Source organism: Grus americana, chromosome 23, assembly GCF_028858705.1.
Source record: "Grus americana isolate bGruAme1 chromosome 23, bGruAme1.mat, whole genome shotgun sequence".
Classification (NCBI taxonomy): Eukaryota; Metazoa; Chordata; class Aves; order Gruiformes; family Gruidae; genus Grus; species Grus americana.
The window spans coordinates 5360425-5379868 of NC_072874.1; the positions used below are offsets into that span (position 1 = coordinate 5360425).

Here is a 19444-nt window from a genome sequence, read left to right on the forward strand (position 1 = left end):
TACACCTATAAAGGTACAGTCAGAAATCTTGACTTTGACTTCACATGAGCTATTCACCCTCATGACTCCTCAGACGTCAGAACAGATATTCTCATTGCTGATGTACATCAGGATCAGACCCAGACCGTTCTCATGGGTACAGAACAACCTCCCTCAGCTCAGTTTGCATTGCACGGTGAAATCTGAGACACAGAACAGTCCCTACTCTTCACGGTTCTCTTTAAAGAAAATACATGCAGCCTCATTTACCTCATCCTCATCTGCATTTTCCTCGTCATCCTCAGACTCCAGAAGCAGTCTTCTCTTCCGTCGGAGACGTTTGACAGGTCTGTCAGCCTCATTCACCTGACAGCCACTGCTGGTATTAAGATTCCTACTATTTCCCCTGTTTCTGCAATCATCTGGAATGTCTCTGGTATTATTAAACATCCAAAATTGAAAACAAAATCAAATTAAACGTGCAACAATACTCCTGCAGTATTCCCAGTGTCTCTGTACTACCTCTTTAGAAGAATGAGGATGCCTGGGCTGAGAACCTAAAGAAACGAATCATGTCTGCAGGATTCGCCAGATATAAATCTTTTAAAAGCACTCCAAAGTACCAGCACAGCTCTCACCACCAGAGCAGCTCAAGAGGGTTTTTAATTTTGCCTTTTAACAACTCTATGGCAAGTTAAGGCATCATCCTTATCTGTAGGATGGGTAACCGAGGCATCGAGGACACAACCAGCATTTCTGCAGGCTGGGAAAAGAAACGAGGACAGAGCTCTAGAGAGGAGCTTTTCCTCTATCGGGCACGGGAGCCTCAAGGGCAGCAGGAAGGTCATGGGCAGAGATGTGCAGGTGGCTCTCCCTCAGCCATGCCACGGTAACACTTGCTCTGAGGATTTCATTCTACTCACAGCAATGCTTTTCTCTAACACGATGTTCTCTTTAAACATTTTTAAACACAGAACAGGAAGAATCTGGGGTTTCTTTACCTGTCCCTGTGCTGCTGGGAGCCCGTCTGAGTACAAAACTTTCCGTTCTCAAAGCAATCCATTTGCTCACAGGTTTGAAAATCAGAGCAGGGCACGTCGCCTCTGGGCACTGTAGAAGCAAAGAAAAAGACAACTATTAAATTAAGATGCTAAACTTTGTATCTTTAAACACCTTTCATGCAATTAGTTCTGTCAAAGTCCTTTATAAACTTTAATTAAGTGACCCTCAGTATCCTTTTGTGAGGGAAGTAATTATTATCTGTGCCCTGGCACACAGAAAGAGTGTACCACCTCATTAAAGAAAACCCTCTTTTATCTGTAGTATTTTAATTTTGGAGAAACCCTGCCCCCTGTAAAAGTGATAAAGGCGGATATCATCTCAAGGCTATAACCAGGACATAGTTACAAATCTTTTTATATTTCTTTATTCCTAGCAACCCTCTAACTTGAAAGACAAGTGTCAAACAAGTCCATCTTGTTTGGATACTTTTAATACAGTTGGTTAAGTTTAAAAACTTCAGCCTTTTTATATACTTTGTACATATGAAAATCCTTCATAGGTAGCCTCTAAAAACAGGACATTATTGATGGGAGAATAGAAACAATAATTTCTATATCTAGCAAGGGATACATATCAATCTTTCATCTGAATGAAAGCATGAAAATGTAAGTCCTAACTCCACTATATAATTTATGTTTACTTTCTCCTATGAATTGAGTTCTTCCTAGTACAAATTAATTTATATTTATATTTTAACAAAACACAATTGCGGTGGTCCTCGTTACCAAGCATCTCCACTACCCCGATGCATACTTCGTTCAATTTGCAAATTGTGCATGGGGGCTCCTACATATACAGCATTTCTGTTCTGCATTTTGTGTCACCGTTTGCACGCACTGGTTTGATCAATCCATTTTTGAATGCACCATTAAACACTTCAAAAGAAAAAAAAAGAAAAATAACCGTACTACATCTCACAATCCAGAATGCTGAGATATGAGTCACTTTGTTTTTTGTTTAAAAACATTTTCATAGTCTCCTTACCAGCACTTGTACTCATTCTGCTAAGACAACTGACATTTTTCATTTATACTTGATTGCTCCCTATAGCCCAATATGGATGTCAGATGGTCCTGGCTGGAATTGGGCAGACAGACTGCCTACGCACAGAGTGCACGCATGCCTGCTTGTATCGCAACTTAAAGCCTCTCCCTGTGCCGTCAGGGACTGATGATTCCAGGCAGGGAAAAGACAAAACAGGGAAAACTTGCAAGAACAAAGAGCGCTTGAAGAGCTCTGCTCGATTAGAAGTCACACTGATCAATGGAATACACTTGGGACTGAAAGGGTGTCAAAAATTCTTAGTGCTGAGGTGTCCATGTAAGAGACAGTTCTTTGCCTGATAGACTGACATCTCCTCAGCTCGTGCAGACGAGGAGAAGGACCCACAATCAGCAGGAGCATAAACGAATGCCTGTAAGTGTAAGTGAATCTGCAGAGCTTACAATGACATTCGAGATGAGAAAAGCCAGCAGGGAAGACAGGTACAAAGCCTTCCTACCCGAAAACAGAAATAGTTCCATCAAAATCCTGGGGAAAGCCAACTGGCAGACGCTTGTCCAGGCAGGCAACAAGAGGAGAGATCGTTCTCTCCTCCACAGGTATCTACGACTTCAGTGATGCAGCCCTGCCTTGAGCAGGGATCCAGCATCACTAACACAGACATTATACAAAGAGTTAACGTCCTTTCAATTACTGCACCAGGATGCACTGGTGATGTCAAAGACAATGAGACACTGAAGAGACTCCAGCTGCTGTCCTGTGGTGCCTCTGTGTCCCAAGGCAATTCTCCAGTCTCCTGCTACCACCTTAGAAGAAAATCTGTTTTGGTACAAGGCGTCAGACAAACCTATCAAGGGCTCCCTAAGCCACAACCACATGCTGCCACATTTCACCAAGAGCATCTTTAAAATACGACCTTACGCTGGATGGCTAATGGTACTCTTGGGATGAGAGCTCTTAATCGTCACTCACTCCCTAGCACTGGTCTCCATTAGTACTCTCTGGAAGACACCCAGGCACATCTGTGAGGGAGCTCTACTGAAACACTGAGTAATTTAATCAAAGGAAACTAGTGATTTACCAAAGTAAATGAGGCTGGCCAGATTAACCGAGTGGTCTGGAATGAAAGAGCTCAGAGGTTATCATCTAAACGTTCTCTTTTGAGCTACTGTTTCTGCATAAACAGAGTAAGAACAGGTCTGCAAAGAACTGAGGTGTTTCTTGTCCATTACATTGATGTGCGTGTCCAGTAACATGCTTGTATTATCCTGCTAAAACTCAGTTTTTCCCTAATTTCAATTACAGTAACCTTGGAAACCTCAAAACTTTTATGGCTAGTAGAGTAACTCTTGGCACGAGCCAGATTAGATTGTCAAGGATGTTCTTGCAAAGGTAACTAACACTACTGGGGATTCATCCTGAGCCAGGAACACCAGGTTAGCACAGCACTGTGCCATCCATTCCCGCTCCACACGGCATAATGCATGCAACCGGAGAAAGGAATAATGCTGGAAGGTCCGGTCGCCCCCAAGAGCAGTCAGCTAAGGCTGCTAAATAAACTAAATAAACTGTTTGTAAATCAAACAGTGCCAGGTCTTGCAACTCAGCTACATGAATCTTTAGCACAGCCCTGGGGCACTTCTGGCCTAGGGCACCTAGCACCATCCCAAGCAATTCCCAAGCATCGTTCGGGAGGTAGCATGGAGCTGAGACGCTGCCCAGTGGTGCAACTGCTCTGTTTTGGAGGCTGAGAGTATTTAATAGGGTATATATGACCAGACCATTCTGGTCTCAAAGCCCCCAGACAGGCAGTTTAGTTTAATACAGATGCAGACGTAATTGCTGTCATAATAAGTAGATCACCAGTGTTAAGGAGAAACATTGACGTCACTGCTGATCCACTACCCTGGAAAGAAGGGGCTCCAGCTTCCCAGAATCACCAGTTAAAGAGATCCCAGGATGTAAGTTAAAACTCAGCATGAGAGAGATGTTTGACTACATTGACAAATCTAGCCCAGATCATTTATATAACCACACTTACCTTCCACAAAGGCGAGCACAATGCATGCGCCAGGTACTGTTATGACTATGCAGTAATTACATTCACTCTAAATACTCCTAAAATATTTGAAATAAGACAGTGACTCACTCCACACGCTGCGCCAGGGAGCACCACGCTATTGAAACACACGTTTCAGTTAGACCTGTTTCTAGAAGCTTTTTCAGAAACTGTATATTCTCTTCCACAGCAAAAAGCTCACCTTCCAAATCAGTGCTAGAGGCAGTGGAAGCGTTGATAGCAGCAGGAGCAAAGCTGGTTGGGCTGGCATTTACTGCTGAGGCTGAAAGAGTTTTTATGGCTTCTGCTTCTACTTCAGTAATGATTTCTAGCAGTCCAAACTCATTTAAACGGAACTGCAGGTAAGAGAAGAAAGCAAGCAAATAAGCAATAGTAAAAGGGCTAGGAAGGGAGACAGGAAGGAATAGGATTCCCTGAGGAGCAAGTAGGTATGGGACAAAAAGAAATGGCTGTATGTACATTAAAAATAAGTAACAATAAAAGTGAGAAATACCCAACACAACTCTTCCTCAAAATGCCACCAACAGGCCCCCCAAAAACCCCAACAATGCATTTTGTTGTCAACGAAGGAAAGCAATGTTAATTCTACCTGCTTTGGATACACTCCTCTTATAAAACTCAGACCTATCAGAATAAATACCCTCAGAAAAGCAGTTTAACCCAAAGCTCTAGTCTGACGGTTCAAATTCATCCAACAAAGCACAATTACATTTATTGCGGTTATGACATACAGCAGCTTCCCTAAAATCTCAGTGCAAGCAGGAATCACCCAGCTGTTGACAGAAAGGTCACGTTCCAGTGGAGGACTTGTCCAATACGTCCCCAGCTGGTGCTGGCTAGGCTTTAAAGACCTCAGAGCACAGCAACAGCTGGGACTGCATAAACGCAGCAAGCATCTGGAGCTGCAAGAGGCCAAGCGGTTCTCAACCATTCTTCAATGACACCTGACAGTCTGGTGGGAAATGAACTTCCCAGAGGAGCAGAGGAATGCGGGGATAGGCAGAGGCAATACTGCTGAAGAACAGCAGACAATGAGAAATAATCAGCCTTTCTTCAATTGATAAGCTCGTCCTTGCACAGTACCACTTATTAGTGAAAGCCACAGTGGGGCCCTGAGCCAAAAACAGAGGGAAGAGTCTCAAGTCCAAACTGTTTCCAAACAACCTAACAATACACCTAACAGAAGCCAGGGGCAGTGCAGGAAGGTAGGAGACATGTACCAGTATGGCCAGGAGTCACAGTGTCCGAGCTCCCAGTCCCAGCTCCCCCAAGTTTTGACCCCTAAGAAACCCTCTGTCAGTTGCTAGGGTAGGTGACCCTCCCATGGAGGTTCTGCTAGCACACCCATCCTCTGCTACAACACAGCGCCTGCCTACCAACCCTGTACACACGCCCTGTCCTACTATGGGCCAAGAGTAAATTCAGATGCAGAACTAGAAAACCAGATACACAGCGAAGCACCCACACCATGGGCTAGCTATGGAAAAGGAATGATATGTGGCAGACTGCAGAGACTCTCATCCTTTAAGCTTAAGAAATTTATTAGGCTATGAAGGAACTCTTCATGGGTCCAGATAAAATTATTAAAGTGCCAAATAGTGTCAATGTGCATCTTTTATTAGTCCTGATCTGCAAAGGCAACTGAACACCAAAAAAAAAAAAAGTTTGGAAAATATCACCTCACCGATGAGCAAATAGCTCTAAAGATTGCTCACCCCTTGATCATCTTTACTGTCTGCAATACAGAGCTACTGAACTCCAGAATGAGAGAGACAAGTCAAAGGTGGGTTGCATTTGCAAGTTCTGCTCCAAAGCTTTTATTCATAGCACTCTATTAGTTTGAGATCTTTTCTCAGCTATCAGCTCTTCGCTCAAACGTGCTTAACCCAGTTTAAAAGCATTTGCTTCACCTCTGAAGCAGGGCACCTCATCGCATTGAGAAGCACCATTCTTCCTCTACTCCTGCATGCTTCCTGGGCTCTGGATCCTGCCTCCAGCACCCTATCAGAGCCTTATCCCAAATGTTCTTCCCCCTCTTCCCTCTTTTTTATCTGAACCCTTTATTTCTTAAAGCTTCAAAGATGCCAGACTTGCTTCTAAAAAGCTCACTTCTTCCTCTGCAGCCCTGAAGAGACAGAGCATCATTTTTATTTCAGCACAAAGAGGAACGATCCATTTCAAAGAAATGATAATTCAAAGTGGACTAAGTTTCCTGCAGGAGACCATCCGGTTTAGAGGAGGAACCTATCACTTTCCTCAAATGCTAGAAGAGCAGCAGCACAACGGTGCAGATCCCAGGGGTTCCTTGCCGTGGCTGATAAGGACAGCTCAGCATCATGAGCAGAAGGTCAGTGGAAGAAGCATCTCCAGAGCTCTACGTGCCATTAAGCAGCAGAGCGAGCGCGAAGCAGAGCTCGCAGCTGGAGGTGGGGAAGGGTGCCAATGTCATTTTGTATTAGCAGATCAGTCTCAGGGGAGACACACTCCTGCATACAAATTCGAACAGTTCTGATTCAGCCCAAACCAGTGAAGACAGCAAGCTGTTATTTCCTCCTTTAACAATTTGATGGCATACTTGCAGCCACATGAAATGGTGAAGCCCAGCCCAGGCCGCAAAAAACATAAGTCTGCGTCAGAAAAATAACGAGCATCTTTATTAAAAGTCTCTGATCTGAAGCTGAGGACTGGCTGAACCACAGAGGCAACCTCCAGTTTCATCCTGAGACTCTTCAAGGCAATATCCCTCATTCCTAAGTTCTGGAAATGCGTAACTGTGCTACTATCAGGACTGCACCTTCCTTTACACACAGGGGTTCTGTATTGAATAGCATGTTTGCTAATACGAAATCCACACAAACCCTCCAGAAACAATCTGCCCTTCCTGGCAATATTTTAAAGGGCATTAAGAAAACATTGTGCGTGCAAGACCTGGAATATAGCAGGAAGAGAGGGGAAAAAGATTAAACAGCAAAAGCAAAAAAAAAAAAAAAGAGAAGTGTTTGGTATTTCTGCAGAAAAAACAAAGTGTCTGGCATCTTAAGAATGAAGTGGCTTCCTGTGTAGCTAGTTGTCATGTTCCAGCTAAACACTTCTACCAGACTCACTAACCATGGTACTTGGTGCTCTTATACTTGATCATCTAACATAACACAATATTATTTGGTGTCTTTCTGTCTAATAAATAACGTGGTGCTTTGTGGATTCTCTATTATCACAAGGAATCAATAAAAGTGAAGCTGTTTCTGCAAAGGAACTTTAGTGCTAGTTAAGAGAAAACCTGTGGCAATATACTGCTAAGCTCTTTTAAGAAGCAGAAGTCTAACAATCTTGATTAAATACAGGGCAGAAGTTAGGCCACTGCAAAATAATCATCCAAAGGACCTCCTAGAAAGCTAGTGGACCCAATTCCATGTCAGTTTTATGGGAGTGTAAACTACTCATCTCAAAACACTCCAAGCATATATGTTCATCCATGTTCTCCCAACATTTGCTGGCAGCAGCATTTTCCCCACACCCTAAGCGAGGACTGACAGCCCATGTAGACTTTTCTGCACAAAGGGAGGAGGAGGAGGGGAGGAAGTAAAAGACTGTCAACACTTGCAGAAGGTGGGGGTCCTGATTCTGAATGTCTGACGCAGTACCAACAATCTGATTTTTCAAAGCTCTTGAATCCTTTCAGCTCCAATTTATTTCACTTGAAATTGATTTTTTTTCCCCCCAGAGGTTCAGACTTTGCAGCCTTGAGGGCAATTTTATGTATTCATTTTCAGCCATCAGAAGTGCAATCGAACTGAAATAACAGTTGAAGGTAATTTGGGAAACAGTCAACACTCACTCTCCTCCCTCCTCTAAGATAGCACACCATGTTTGTGACCAACAGATCTTGGTTCTGATTGACACGAGAGCTGTATTTGTCACTATCAGGAATACGTAAGATATAGGCAGCTGTCAAAAGCTGCAAAAAAGAACGACTGATGTGAAAAGAACCTAAAGATTCAACCCCACAAATTCAGAAAATTTGTCTTTCAGAGAAAATGTCTTTCTCATGCTGGGCTGAAATTAATGGGATTTCTTGCCTGAGTATGTTGTACGGACATTACTAAGAATTAGGAAACTCAGGCCTGTAACTTCTATCAGCAGAAAACAATTACTTAAAATACTGCCTGCCTTTAGAAATCAATTGAGCAAGAAATTAGAAGGGGAGAGGGAGTATCACCAGCTTTTCAGAAACACTAGCAAAACGTCACCACTTCCTTGGTAATGCCAACCCAGTTGTTTAAAACAAAGTGTTTTCTCCGCACAACTTTTATTTGCAAACTACAGAATATATTGCAAATACTCTGAAACACATGGTGGCCACTCATGTATTGCGTTCCTTGGTTTCTTACTTGTATGTTGCTACCAGGCAAGGTACCAATGCCGTCTTTCCAGTCTAAGGCATTCAATATATCGCGGTCCACTGTCGGGATGCTGATGATTCTATCCGAGACATTCTGTTCCATCTTTCTGCTTAGTCTTTGGGCTCTTTATTTAATTTTAAGAAAGAAAACTAGGGTGTGAAAACAAAAAAAGAGGCACAGAATAAACAGGCCTGTTGCTTACATTTCATGGGTTTTCAGAGCAATACTAGTTTCAAAAGATGGGAAAAAGTTACAAACTTGCATTTTGCCCATGACACTTAAGTAAATATGAATAGAAAGTTAAGAGCGTTAAGCATATGTGCAGTTTGAGGACAAAAAGATACACCAGTAAGTTTTAACAGTTACTTGATTTGTATGACATTTTTGCTGATTACAGTTCACTGGCAAGATCCCGGGGTCTCTGGAGCTTTCGTCTGGATATTAGGAGCACCAGGATTTAACATTACAGAACCACAAATACACAGGTACATGCACAAACTCATGTACTATATACAAGTGACAAGTCTGTACAACTTGGGGGGGAGCAGCAGCCTCTAACAGCTGTTGCCAGGTCCCTCTATACTGCTATAATGCCAAGGCTTTATGCTACAAATGCTATAAAGCTCTTAAAATGCGTAAGCTCCACATATTGCTTTTGTGTCCCAGCAAATAAACTAATGGGCTCCATTAGAAGACTCAACTAAAAGCTGTACTGCTATATGGGCTCCCCATATCCATTTACTCAACTATTTTAGCGGTAGACACTAAACAAACACTGACCATAAATTATCTGTACGTTTCTGCCCTTTAAACGTAACCTGAGTATTTTCAATCTAGGAACATAACTGTTTGCTTAAATAAAAACAAAAACCAAAACAAAACAAAAAAAAGAAAGATTCAGAACCTTCCCTTGAACTGGCAGCTCTACTAATCTTTCCAGGGTGAGCAAACCCACTGATGTTAAGTTTGAAAAAGCACAGCCCAACTGACAGGTCTAACTGCATTCCTGTGGGAACGACCAAAACTAGGGTCTTCAAGCTGACATTTGAATGCTGGAGTTCAACAAGGTCACTCTGAGCTCTTGGAGTAAGAGCAGGCATCATCCAAGGACCATGCGCTTGCTCTGCCAAAGGCAGATCGTTTCTCTCCTTGAGCACTGAAAGTGCCTTAAGATACATGGTCAGGGCAGGTTTTTAATTGCTGAGCACTTAAACTAGGGCAGGCGAGCTCCACTCCTGATGTGAAGCCTTCCACATGCTAGACCTTCTACCTACAGTTTGAGAGGGTAAGTTTAATTCAGCCAAAGGCAAAACCACAGATCTGATGTAGGATAATACATGATGTTTGAGCATTCCTGCAGCTCTAATTCAAGCATCACAGCTCTTTATGATTATCTTAATTGGGTCAAAAGCAGGACAGACATTTGTAAACTGCAATACCAAGTATCTTTGGGTATCACAATCTAATCCCTGTAGAAAGAGTTGTTCCTCCCCCCTTTTTTTTTTCCCCAAAATATAAAATTCCAGCTACTTACAATCCTGCATAATTGCCAAGATTAGCGGCATATAGGCTAGTCAGAATGAGTCAGGAGGGGAAAAACGGGAGCAAAGCTGAGCAGCAGTCAGGCTGCAGCAGCCAGTTCACCTTCCACCGGCTTTAACGGTGGTGCGGAAGATCCGCAGCCGGTGTCCTTGGCTACGTACACAGAACAGATCCGCATCAGCACCGCTTCAGCCGTGGCCGGACGGAGATGTATGAATCGGACTAAATAAGCCTTATGTACGGTGGTATTGCACGACTGTAGCCGATGGCTGGCCATACATTAATATTTGATGCAGCCTTGTACATCTATAAACACTTGTTTGTAGCCAACATTTCGACGCCGGTTTCAGCAAGGGCAAACCCATCTCTTTTTAGATGTTACTCTTTGCATTCAGGCTTTAAAAATAAAGAAGCTTGAACGCCAAGGCTATTTACAGAGCTCCCTCTGGGATGAGAGGTTTGGAAGATGCTTGGGCAGAAGTCATTAAGTTGTAGATTTATTTAAAACTGGGCCAGGAAAACTGTCAAAAATCACAACATAGAAAATAATCTTGTACTAACCACAGAAGACCTGATACAATAATGGGCCTTTTTCATCTTTATATTTCATAAATCCAGTAAAACTCCTAGAAAAATATAATAAAGAAATTACTTTTCTTATAATGCTCCCTATCAGTAAAATCTACAGTAAAACCAAGATAGCCCAATAAAAGGAAGCAAACTGTGCAATTAAAAAGACAGCAGAAACTAGCTTGAAACATTTTGAAGAGCCGTAGTCAAGCACGAATGTTCCCCATTTGTCCCTATTTGTGATTGCTTTTCATTTTTAACATTTTAAGACTCAGAAACATTAACGCAAAAGAAGATACAGCAAAACTAAAATGAGTCATTTAGTCCCAAGTCGCAGATTCAGATTTATGAAATGATAAATGACTACCACGCTGGCAGAGATGATGGTTCATAATTAATATGCTACCACCCAGACCTCTGCGCTTTATCTTTAGATAGGGAATCCATAGGCAGAGGAGGTCAGAAATATTCAGGGTTTGATCTCGTTCTGCCATTCACAGTACAGCCTTGGGAAACTGCTTCATCATTACTGTAGAAAACCAGCTTTGGCTTTTAACATCCATCTTGCCTTAGTTAGGAGACAAAAAAAAAAGGAAAGAAAGAAGGCACAAGTTCATACAAACAAATAAAAGTATGAAGGCTAAATGGGTGGATGGGGGTTCACGGTATTTCTCTATGCACCATCAGACCTAATGGGAAGAGAAACATTTCAACAGAAATCCCATTTCAGATGCTGCCAGGTTGATTTCCAGCGACATGAGGATTTCAGTGTCTTTGTATGAGGGTAAATGTGAGAAACACAATGGTGCAACAAACCCAAAGACTGTAAATCAAGTAACAACACTGAAGTTTGCAGCCCTTCTGGCTAAGTCTCCGTGTACCAGGAGGCAAAATTCCATTTTAGAAGCAGCTGGCATCAAGAAAACCATCTGATAGTGTGCCGTTCTGGGAATAACTGACGTACAAATCACCTTTCTTCCCCGAAACAGAATGGGAAACCTAGAAAAGCTGGTCATTTCATTCAGTGTAATATATATGCACTCAAAGCGAGCTGGCATTCAGCGTTCTGTGCATCCCCAGTTTCTTGTAAGATTTGGCAGCGGTGTCTAACACCCAAATGCATTAGATCTGCCAGTCACTCTTACGACATTAGTGGAGAACCTAACTGCAATTTAAACAGAAATAAAATTTAAAAAACATGACTTCTTGCAGGGCGCAACTAATCTGGTCTCAGGAACTGCTTGAACACTTACCAGTCCAGACACAAAAATCATTTGCCTGTCCTTTGCTATGATGATGACTGATGATACTTTCCTTACCCATCAAAACCTATTACTCACCTCGGGCAAGTAATATTTTGCAAGGCTGAACTAATACCATTACCAAAAAAAACCAGCCTCACCTCCAGGAACCTCATCAGTCAGGGACTGAAATGAACTTTCAGAGCCTGCACTGGAACCGTACCAATGCCTCAAGAGAAAGTGTGAGTATCCACCAGCAAGTATTTAATGACGTGAAGAAGACTTAAGTGCTTTCACTATGTCAGTGAAGGAGAAAGAAAAAAAAAGATAAATTTCAGCATTGAGGAATCCCAGGCTCCCCCCATTGTATTTCCTACTAATTTTTGTTTCTCATGAAAAGAGAGAAAAATTTTAACTACAAAACAAGGAAAATACTGCTCTGAAAGATTAGAGGTGGGAAATGGTCTAGGAAAGGAGAGGGATGCTTTGGGCTTGCAGCATGGGCTGGAACGGAGAAGTAGCAAACACTTTTTGTCCTAGCTCTGCTACAAGACCACTAAGATAAATTACTTTGGTTTTCAGGAGTTTGCCGTGTTCATTTGTACAATACAGCCCTTCCAAGGTTACCCTAAGTACACATTAATGTACAGATTACGCTCAGGTGTTATTGTGCTGGGAGACAAATAAACAGGCACCGTGGCAATGTGACTTAAATCAATTTATAAGATCAGACAGCAATATTGTGAGTTGACTCTAAACCCAGCAGCTGATCCTAGCATTAAGCCCAAACCAGCATCGTCATTCGTAAGCTGCTATCTCTTGGTTTCTCGACACAGTTGTGTCAAAAATACACACCCCCGCACATATTGATTTCAGCTGTCGAAAGAAAAGCACCCGCGCAGGTGGTGGCTGCTGAACGTGCACTTTCTGCAGAGCGCCCGTTTTACAGACAAACCCGTTCCCTGCCCTGCTGACACGCCAGCCAACTTTCCCCACAGAGCACACTGAAAAGCGAGTGCTCGGCAAGTCCACGGCAGCACAGCTGGTTGTGAAGGCTGAAGGCGGCGCTGCCTCACCTCAAGTCTATCTCTGTCTGTGATCGTATTTGCTTTGCTACCTGTCTCTTTAGAGTTACGTGACGTCGTGAGGCCAGCAAGGAAGCAGCATTTCTTCTGTCCTTTTTGCTGCAGAAGCTGAACAAGGCGCTGAGCGCTACGCTGGAGAGCATTTCAACCTATTCCAAACAGAAGGGGAGGGATGCAAAAGAAGATACAAAACCTACTTCCATGTCCACAGAGTTAACGCCTTCTGTTCGCTTCTTGGAAGCAAGAAACAGAAGCACACCTTGCCTTCATTTCTACAGTTTTCATTAAAAGTGTTTGGTGCTGAGCTGCTTTTCCCCAGCTCTTCACCTCCTCCTGCTCACGCAGAACGGTGGCCCTGCGGAAGGCACCCAGCAGACAAAGCCCTCAGTGGGCTCAGCCGGGAGGCCCAGGGACATCTCCGCGAGGCCTGGGACCATGACGCTGCTAATCCCAGTCTCCGGGAACCACTTGTAACCACTGCACCACTTGCACACATTAGTGAACGTCACCTGGGGCCGCACAGAAATCATACACCATCAAAGCTGTTACGTTCAGAAGCAACTGCAGGAGCGACCCAAAGCACTCTTTAGCAAGATGCTGGAACTTCTGCTATTTCTAAATCTGATCCAATTTCTACAACAAGAGATGCAAGTTATAAATACTTTCCATCACTCGTAATCAGAACTATTTTCACTCAAAACTTAATGACCTGTAAGGAAGCTGTAAGATTTGTGATTCAAGATAAAGTCAATTTTGTGACAACATAAAAATTGCCGTGCTGGGGAAAAAAAAAAAAAAAGGCAATTCTTCTAACGGAGAACTAAAAGTTCAGTCACACCACTTACACGTTTAACTAAGATGCAAAGAATTAATTTAGCAATAAAATATGCTCTTAAAGTGGAAGTAGTTAATGAAAACAATCAAGAGGAGCACGCCGTTACCCATAAGGTTTTGTGGTCCTCTGACATTTTTGACATCTAGAAGGGCTGCATGTTGGGTGTCAGCTCCCAGGTAGACGTTTTAAAAGGATGTCAAATCTCTGCACTAATTATTTTCTTTGTTTCTGTTCTGAAACCACTTTATGATGTTGTACTTTTCTGAATACTCCTAATTTTCTGGGGAATAATTAAGGTTGGTTATCTAAACTCCAAATGACTGGTGTTAAGGGGACTAGTCTTAAGCTCCAGAACTACCAGTACCTACTCCACAAGTTTTTCATGTGTCATACTGACACCAACAGCAATTGTTCCATGTTGAATAGTGCATGTCAAGTATTTCAAAAGAAAAAAAAACAACGCACAGAATTGATGAAGCAAGCTTAAAAAATACAAGTAATTGTAGGCTTGTCTTTCAGATCCATTTGATGCTGAAGTCAAGAGGCAGAACCAGCCAGAGTGCCCATATCCTGTGTACATAATTGTGTAATGAAAATTGCAAAACAGATTTTTCTTCTGGTATGTGTTTTCTAAATAGCTTGGTAGAGTACGCAGTCAAATTGTTATTTGCAGATTTAGCATTACTACAGAATGAAGGAATTAAAGTAAAATCTGGCACAGATGGCCATATAAAAACATCCAAACTTCTTTCAATTAAGCATCACATGCCTTCTTTGTGTTAAATACAATAAGAAATTGCAAAAATACTGCTGTCCCTGTTGCAGAAAACATTAGGTCAAAAATTAATCTTCTTAGAAAACCATCTGAGTCTGAAAAGTGAAATGTTTAGTCAAGGAACTAATTAAACAAAAACCTAGAGAAGTACTTTTTCAGATAATATGAAAAAAGCACAGCTTGAACATACATACATAAGCCATTTTCCATCCCTCCTTTCCGATCAGCCATTACAGCAAGTACAGATGGATTGATATCACAGTCATGAAAGGTAAGCAGTGGAGGAAAACATACAAATTTTGTGAGCAATATTGCTGTTATTGATCCAACAATGAACTTAAGTTTATGCTTAGTCCCATCTGATTTCCTAAAGGGTTTTGTGTGCACTTCGGAGCTTCACTGAGAGCATCTATGCAAGTGCCCAGCACCCCACGCTTGCTTTATTTTGACTACACCAACCAACTTTTCACCTTGAAAAGTTGTAACTCAAATTTCCAACTCTTAAAAAAAAATAAAATTAAAAACACCTTCACCCACAATCCACACAGAAGTACCAACATTTTCCAAACGTGATTTATAAACATCTTGTGATTTGTAAAATAATGTTAAACAAATGATACCTTGGGCTCTGATATCCCCGTATCAGATTTTGTACAGCAAGAGTTACAAACCAGAGTTGAGATGCTATTTTTCCCCAACAACCCAGTACCGTCCCCGATCTTGCCATGTTGCTCTCTCAACGGAGCGAGCCAGGGCAGCTGTAGACCCTCTCCAGGCATTTCAGAGGCAATTCCTTCTGAATACTCCTTCTGCAGCCAAGGGCAACCTGCTGCAAGTACAGAAATCTGCACCTGGTTTCAATACAAGTGAATGACAATGAAAAGGACTGCTGAGCAGGTAAGGGCCTTGCACTGCTGGAAATAAAAAAATTTTTAAAAACACACCTTTATGGGACTGACCTTTTTCCTATGTATTTATTTTTAAAGTGATCCAGTCCTATGCTATCTCATTTGAAATGCTGCATTATGCCCAACCTACATATATTCCGCCCCCGCAGCAGACGTAGCTCCAACACCAACAGGGAAACTGGAGCCCAGGCTCGGGGCAAAGGAGCGGACAGGACAGAGCTCAAGCTCCTGGGTCCTGCACCACGCTGCCATCGCTCTCTAGCCATAAAGACATCCTCAAACACGGTACCAGGAAGAAAGCAGCTCCTCAGAGCCACGACAAGGGCACGGCAGTTTAGCACTCCCAAGGGAGGTGAAGGCTGAAACTACTGTAGCTCACCCTGTAAATTCTTCTCCCTGCTCCAGTGTTCTCACCATTCACGTTCCAGTTTCTGGGGACACCGTAAAGTAGCATCGTGGAGACCAAATATGGGAAAGCAGTCAAAAAAAACCCCAAACAACAACCCAACAAACTACACGCAAAGAGAAAAAGAAAGGGTCACACAAAGACGTTGAGCAGCAGGAATGCAAGAGTGAAGCACATCTGCACACGCACATCACCTGCAGAGCACAGTCAGGGTTACTAATTAGGAAGGACAGGGTTTGGTGGGATCTCTGCTAATTGATTCCATGTGTTGGAGCATTCAGCTGCCAGCCTTCATTAACAAGTAAACATTTGGTCATTTTTCCCCCCCAGTCTATGATCTAATTTTTCAACCCACTATGCTACCTTCATCCCTCTCCTCTACCTCAAGACAACACACTGCTGGAGGGCTTGAGAAAAGGCTTAAATAGATTAAAAACTTTAAACTATGGGAGAGAGGGAACAGTGTTTGTCTGGGGAAGAAGAGCTGACACTGCAACTCAGGAACCACCCTGTTATTCCACAGGAAGACTACAAAGGGCCAGAGTAACTGCTGCTGCAGTCCAGTCTCAGTTTGACCCAGTTTAACTATGTTTTCCTGATTTTCAAATTGTGCAATTCTGATAATGGGACTTAGGCCACCAAAACTCTTTCCTGTGCAGAGGCAAGGCATGGAACGGCACAGGAAGGCTGAACAGATGACTCTCCACACCTTCATCCACGTCTCCATCACCACCCTGGGAGAATTGGATCTCGTAACCCATCTCCCAGTGTGAGGCTTGCAGCCCGCCTTCTCACCTCTCAACAAATAACCAGCATTCATATGGAAAAGGACAAGGGAGTTATACTGAGGCTATACCCTCAAATTCATATCCCCCCCCAATGGAATCTATCATCATACCTAGAAGGGTTTAAAAGCTTTGCATGAAGACAAAAGAGAGATAAGGGAGAGCCAGACCTCCTGCAGATGAAAGGACACAATTTTAAGCCAACCATTATAAAGTAAAATTGCAGATGCTGTTTTAAATACATTCTAGGTGCTACTGTAAATAATTGGTCTAAAGACCAATGTTCCTGCCACTGCCTTAAAATTCCAGTAAATAAAGAATTGGTGGTAAAACATACAGACAAACAGCATGGCTGGGGCAACGAAAACACACCCTTGGGCCATGAGAAGTCAGTCGGTCAGGAATCGTCTGCAGGGCACATCTGTTTGTAACCACTCACCCTACTGCAACTCACTTCTTATGGCAATGAAAACCACAAAGGCAAGATAAATTAACTCCGGCCAAGAAAAATGGAACTGGCCCTGCACAATCTGCCCAGTAGTTGTAGCTCGGCAGCTCAAATTCGGGCTCCGTTTCCACCCCTGTACTCACGATGAATTACAATTTATTTTGCATGCGTTCAGCCTTAATGGAATTATTTGCAATGTACGGTGCAATCAATTTTAGGCCAAAACTAGAGCACAGAGGCCAAAAATGTCCTCCATTTTAATTGCATCTGTAATTACTTTATGAAACTACAATCCAGCAAATTACCCTGGGGACTCTTGCTAATTATGATTACATATCTTATACCGCTCAGTAGAAATACTGAGGAAAAGACTGTCCCCACCCTCAAAAAATATGTAAGTGAAATAGATGGGACAAGGAAGAGCGGGGAAGCAAAACACGGACACTAACAAGACGACGTCGGGCTGTTGTTAATTGCTGCATGGCAAGAAGAGTTTGCAGCATCGAGTACCCGTTTTCTCTCCTTTTACTTCTGTTTTATTATACAATAAGACGTGAACCAGAGAGGTCTTACGCAACTTGGCACAAAAGATCAGAGCTCTTTATCCCTTAATCCCAATTACAGACCAACGCGCGTATGGTTTTGTTTCTTTTTTAAACTTATCTGGGTGATATTTGAATAAATTAGAGTAAATGTTTTCATATTAAATATCTAATCCGATTCCTTGCGGCACCAAGCGTCAATAAAACTGTCCTAATCCCTTTCTTCTGAACACCAAACATCATTAAGATTGTCCCATACCAATTTTTACCCGGAGCTCTGATCAATATTTTTAAAGTATTATATTTATCCCTCTATTTATCTGGCACTGGCTGGCCTTCCCTCTGTTAATAAAACCTTGATATCATTGGTTCTAGTCTTTGAATTTGCTGTCAGAAAGTTTGATGATGTTCCCTCCCCGCCATGTAATAAATCTCTATTTTCAAACTTAAATCTTTCTAGTCTTGGGTAAGCCTGCAAGATCTCTTTCTACTGCATGGTATTTACACAGTTTTTAATATTTTTGAGTTTTCACACTCCCAAGAAGTTTCCGTCGGAGCTGTAAAGGGCTTGATAACCCTTGCTTTCTCAACCACCTCTCGTGGATCTATTAGAAATGAGTAAACGAAAAACAACCCAGAAACTGTAAATATTTTATAATTTTGCTCCTTAGCCTGCGAACAACTTCAACTCGTCTTCTGAACGAAGTCCTTGCTTTATAGCGGACTTTCCCTTTCAGAGTGGTTTACATTACACTTTCCTCACGCAACTGGGAGCTTTAAGCTGAGGGGAAGCCCTGAGGGGTTTCCTCAGCACCCAGCGGGGAGGAGACCCCCAGAGAAAGGCTCGTCATCGCCGGAGGTCGAGCTGGGACGGGACGCGGGGTTACTCCTCACCCCGGAGGCGCCATTTCCCCTCACAAACCCGGGGCCGAGACGGGCCGGGCCGCTTCGCCGTGGCGGAGCCGCGGCGAAGCGGCCCGGCCCGTCTCGGCCCCGCCGCCCCCCGCCACAAGATGGCGGCCGGCGGCTTCCCGCGCTCCCGCCGTTCCCCCCCTCCCCGCCGCCCTCACTCACCCCAGCCCGGTCAGCCGGTGCTTCTCTCGCGTACCGGTTCTTTTTCTCTTTAACTCCGGCAACAATTAGTGTCCCGGCGGTCCCACGGGAGAGTAGAGCGCATGCGCGGCGGTCCCGTTCCCCGCCGGTCCCGGTCACGGCTGAGGCGGTGCTGAGGGCAGGGCGGGACGGGGATGAACCGGGAACTGGGATGAACTGGGACGAACTGGGACGAACTGGGACTGGACCGCTGGGTCTGTGAGAGACACTGGGAGCAAGGCAGGCGTGGGTCCCTGGGGCTGCAGCCCCACGCCCGGTGCTGCTTTCCGTGGGGGATGAAGCCTGGTCACGACCGTGGGGTATGTAAGGCATATTCACGGAGATTTGGGAAATGGAGATGAAAATCTCTTATTACCAGCGGATCGTGACCATGACGGAGTGCTCCATCGTGCTGCCTCCCTCGCCGATGCTGAATATAATCCCCCCCCGCATTTCTTAAACTTGTTTTTCTTCTCATCTGAGAATGTCATTTTCCTTTGTATTTGAATTTTGAAACAATAAAAAAAACCGGTGGTACATATTTTTAATGATGCTTTTGGGTTGGTTTTTTGGGGGTTTTCTTTGCTGCGAGGAAGGAGCACGAGCGGGCCCCAAGCTGCGACAACTTAAATGGAATGGGATTTCAGGAAAATAATAAATGAGATTGGAAATGGCTCATTTGAAATACACAT

At 43.3% G+C, this 19444-nt stretch overlaps 1 protein-coding gene across 4 annotated transcripts in view; it reads right to left on the reverse strand.

Annotated features, from left to right (window-relative positions):
* LOC129195900 (lethal(3)malignant brain tumor-like protein 3) overlaps window positions 1-18868 on the reverse strand; it is a 50206-nt gene extending 31338 nt beyond the window's left edge. Inside the window, exons 1-3 of one of the 4 annotated variants that reach the window (XM_054802545.1) lie at window positions 18735-18868; window positions 981-1089; window positions 250-358 (exon numbers count right to left, since the gene is read on the reverse strand). In XM_054802545.1, coding sequence (XP_054658520.1) covers window positions 250-358; window positions 981-1042 — 171 coding nt within the window. In that variant the 5' untranslated portion in view covers window positions 1043-1089; window positions 18735-18868. Of the gene's footprint in view, window positions 1-249; window positions 413-980; window positions 1090-18734 lie in introns of those variants that run through there. The other 3 variants (XM_054802542.1, XM_054802544.1, XM_054802546.1) reach the window with 3 other exon arrangements.
* Between the last annotated feature and the right edge of the window lie 576 nt (window positions 18869-19444).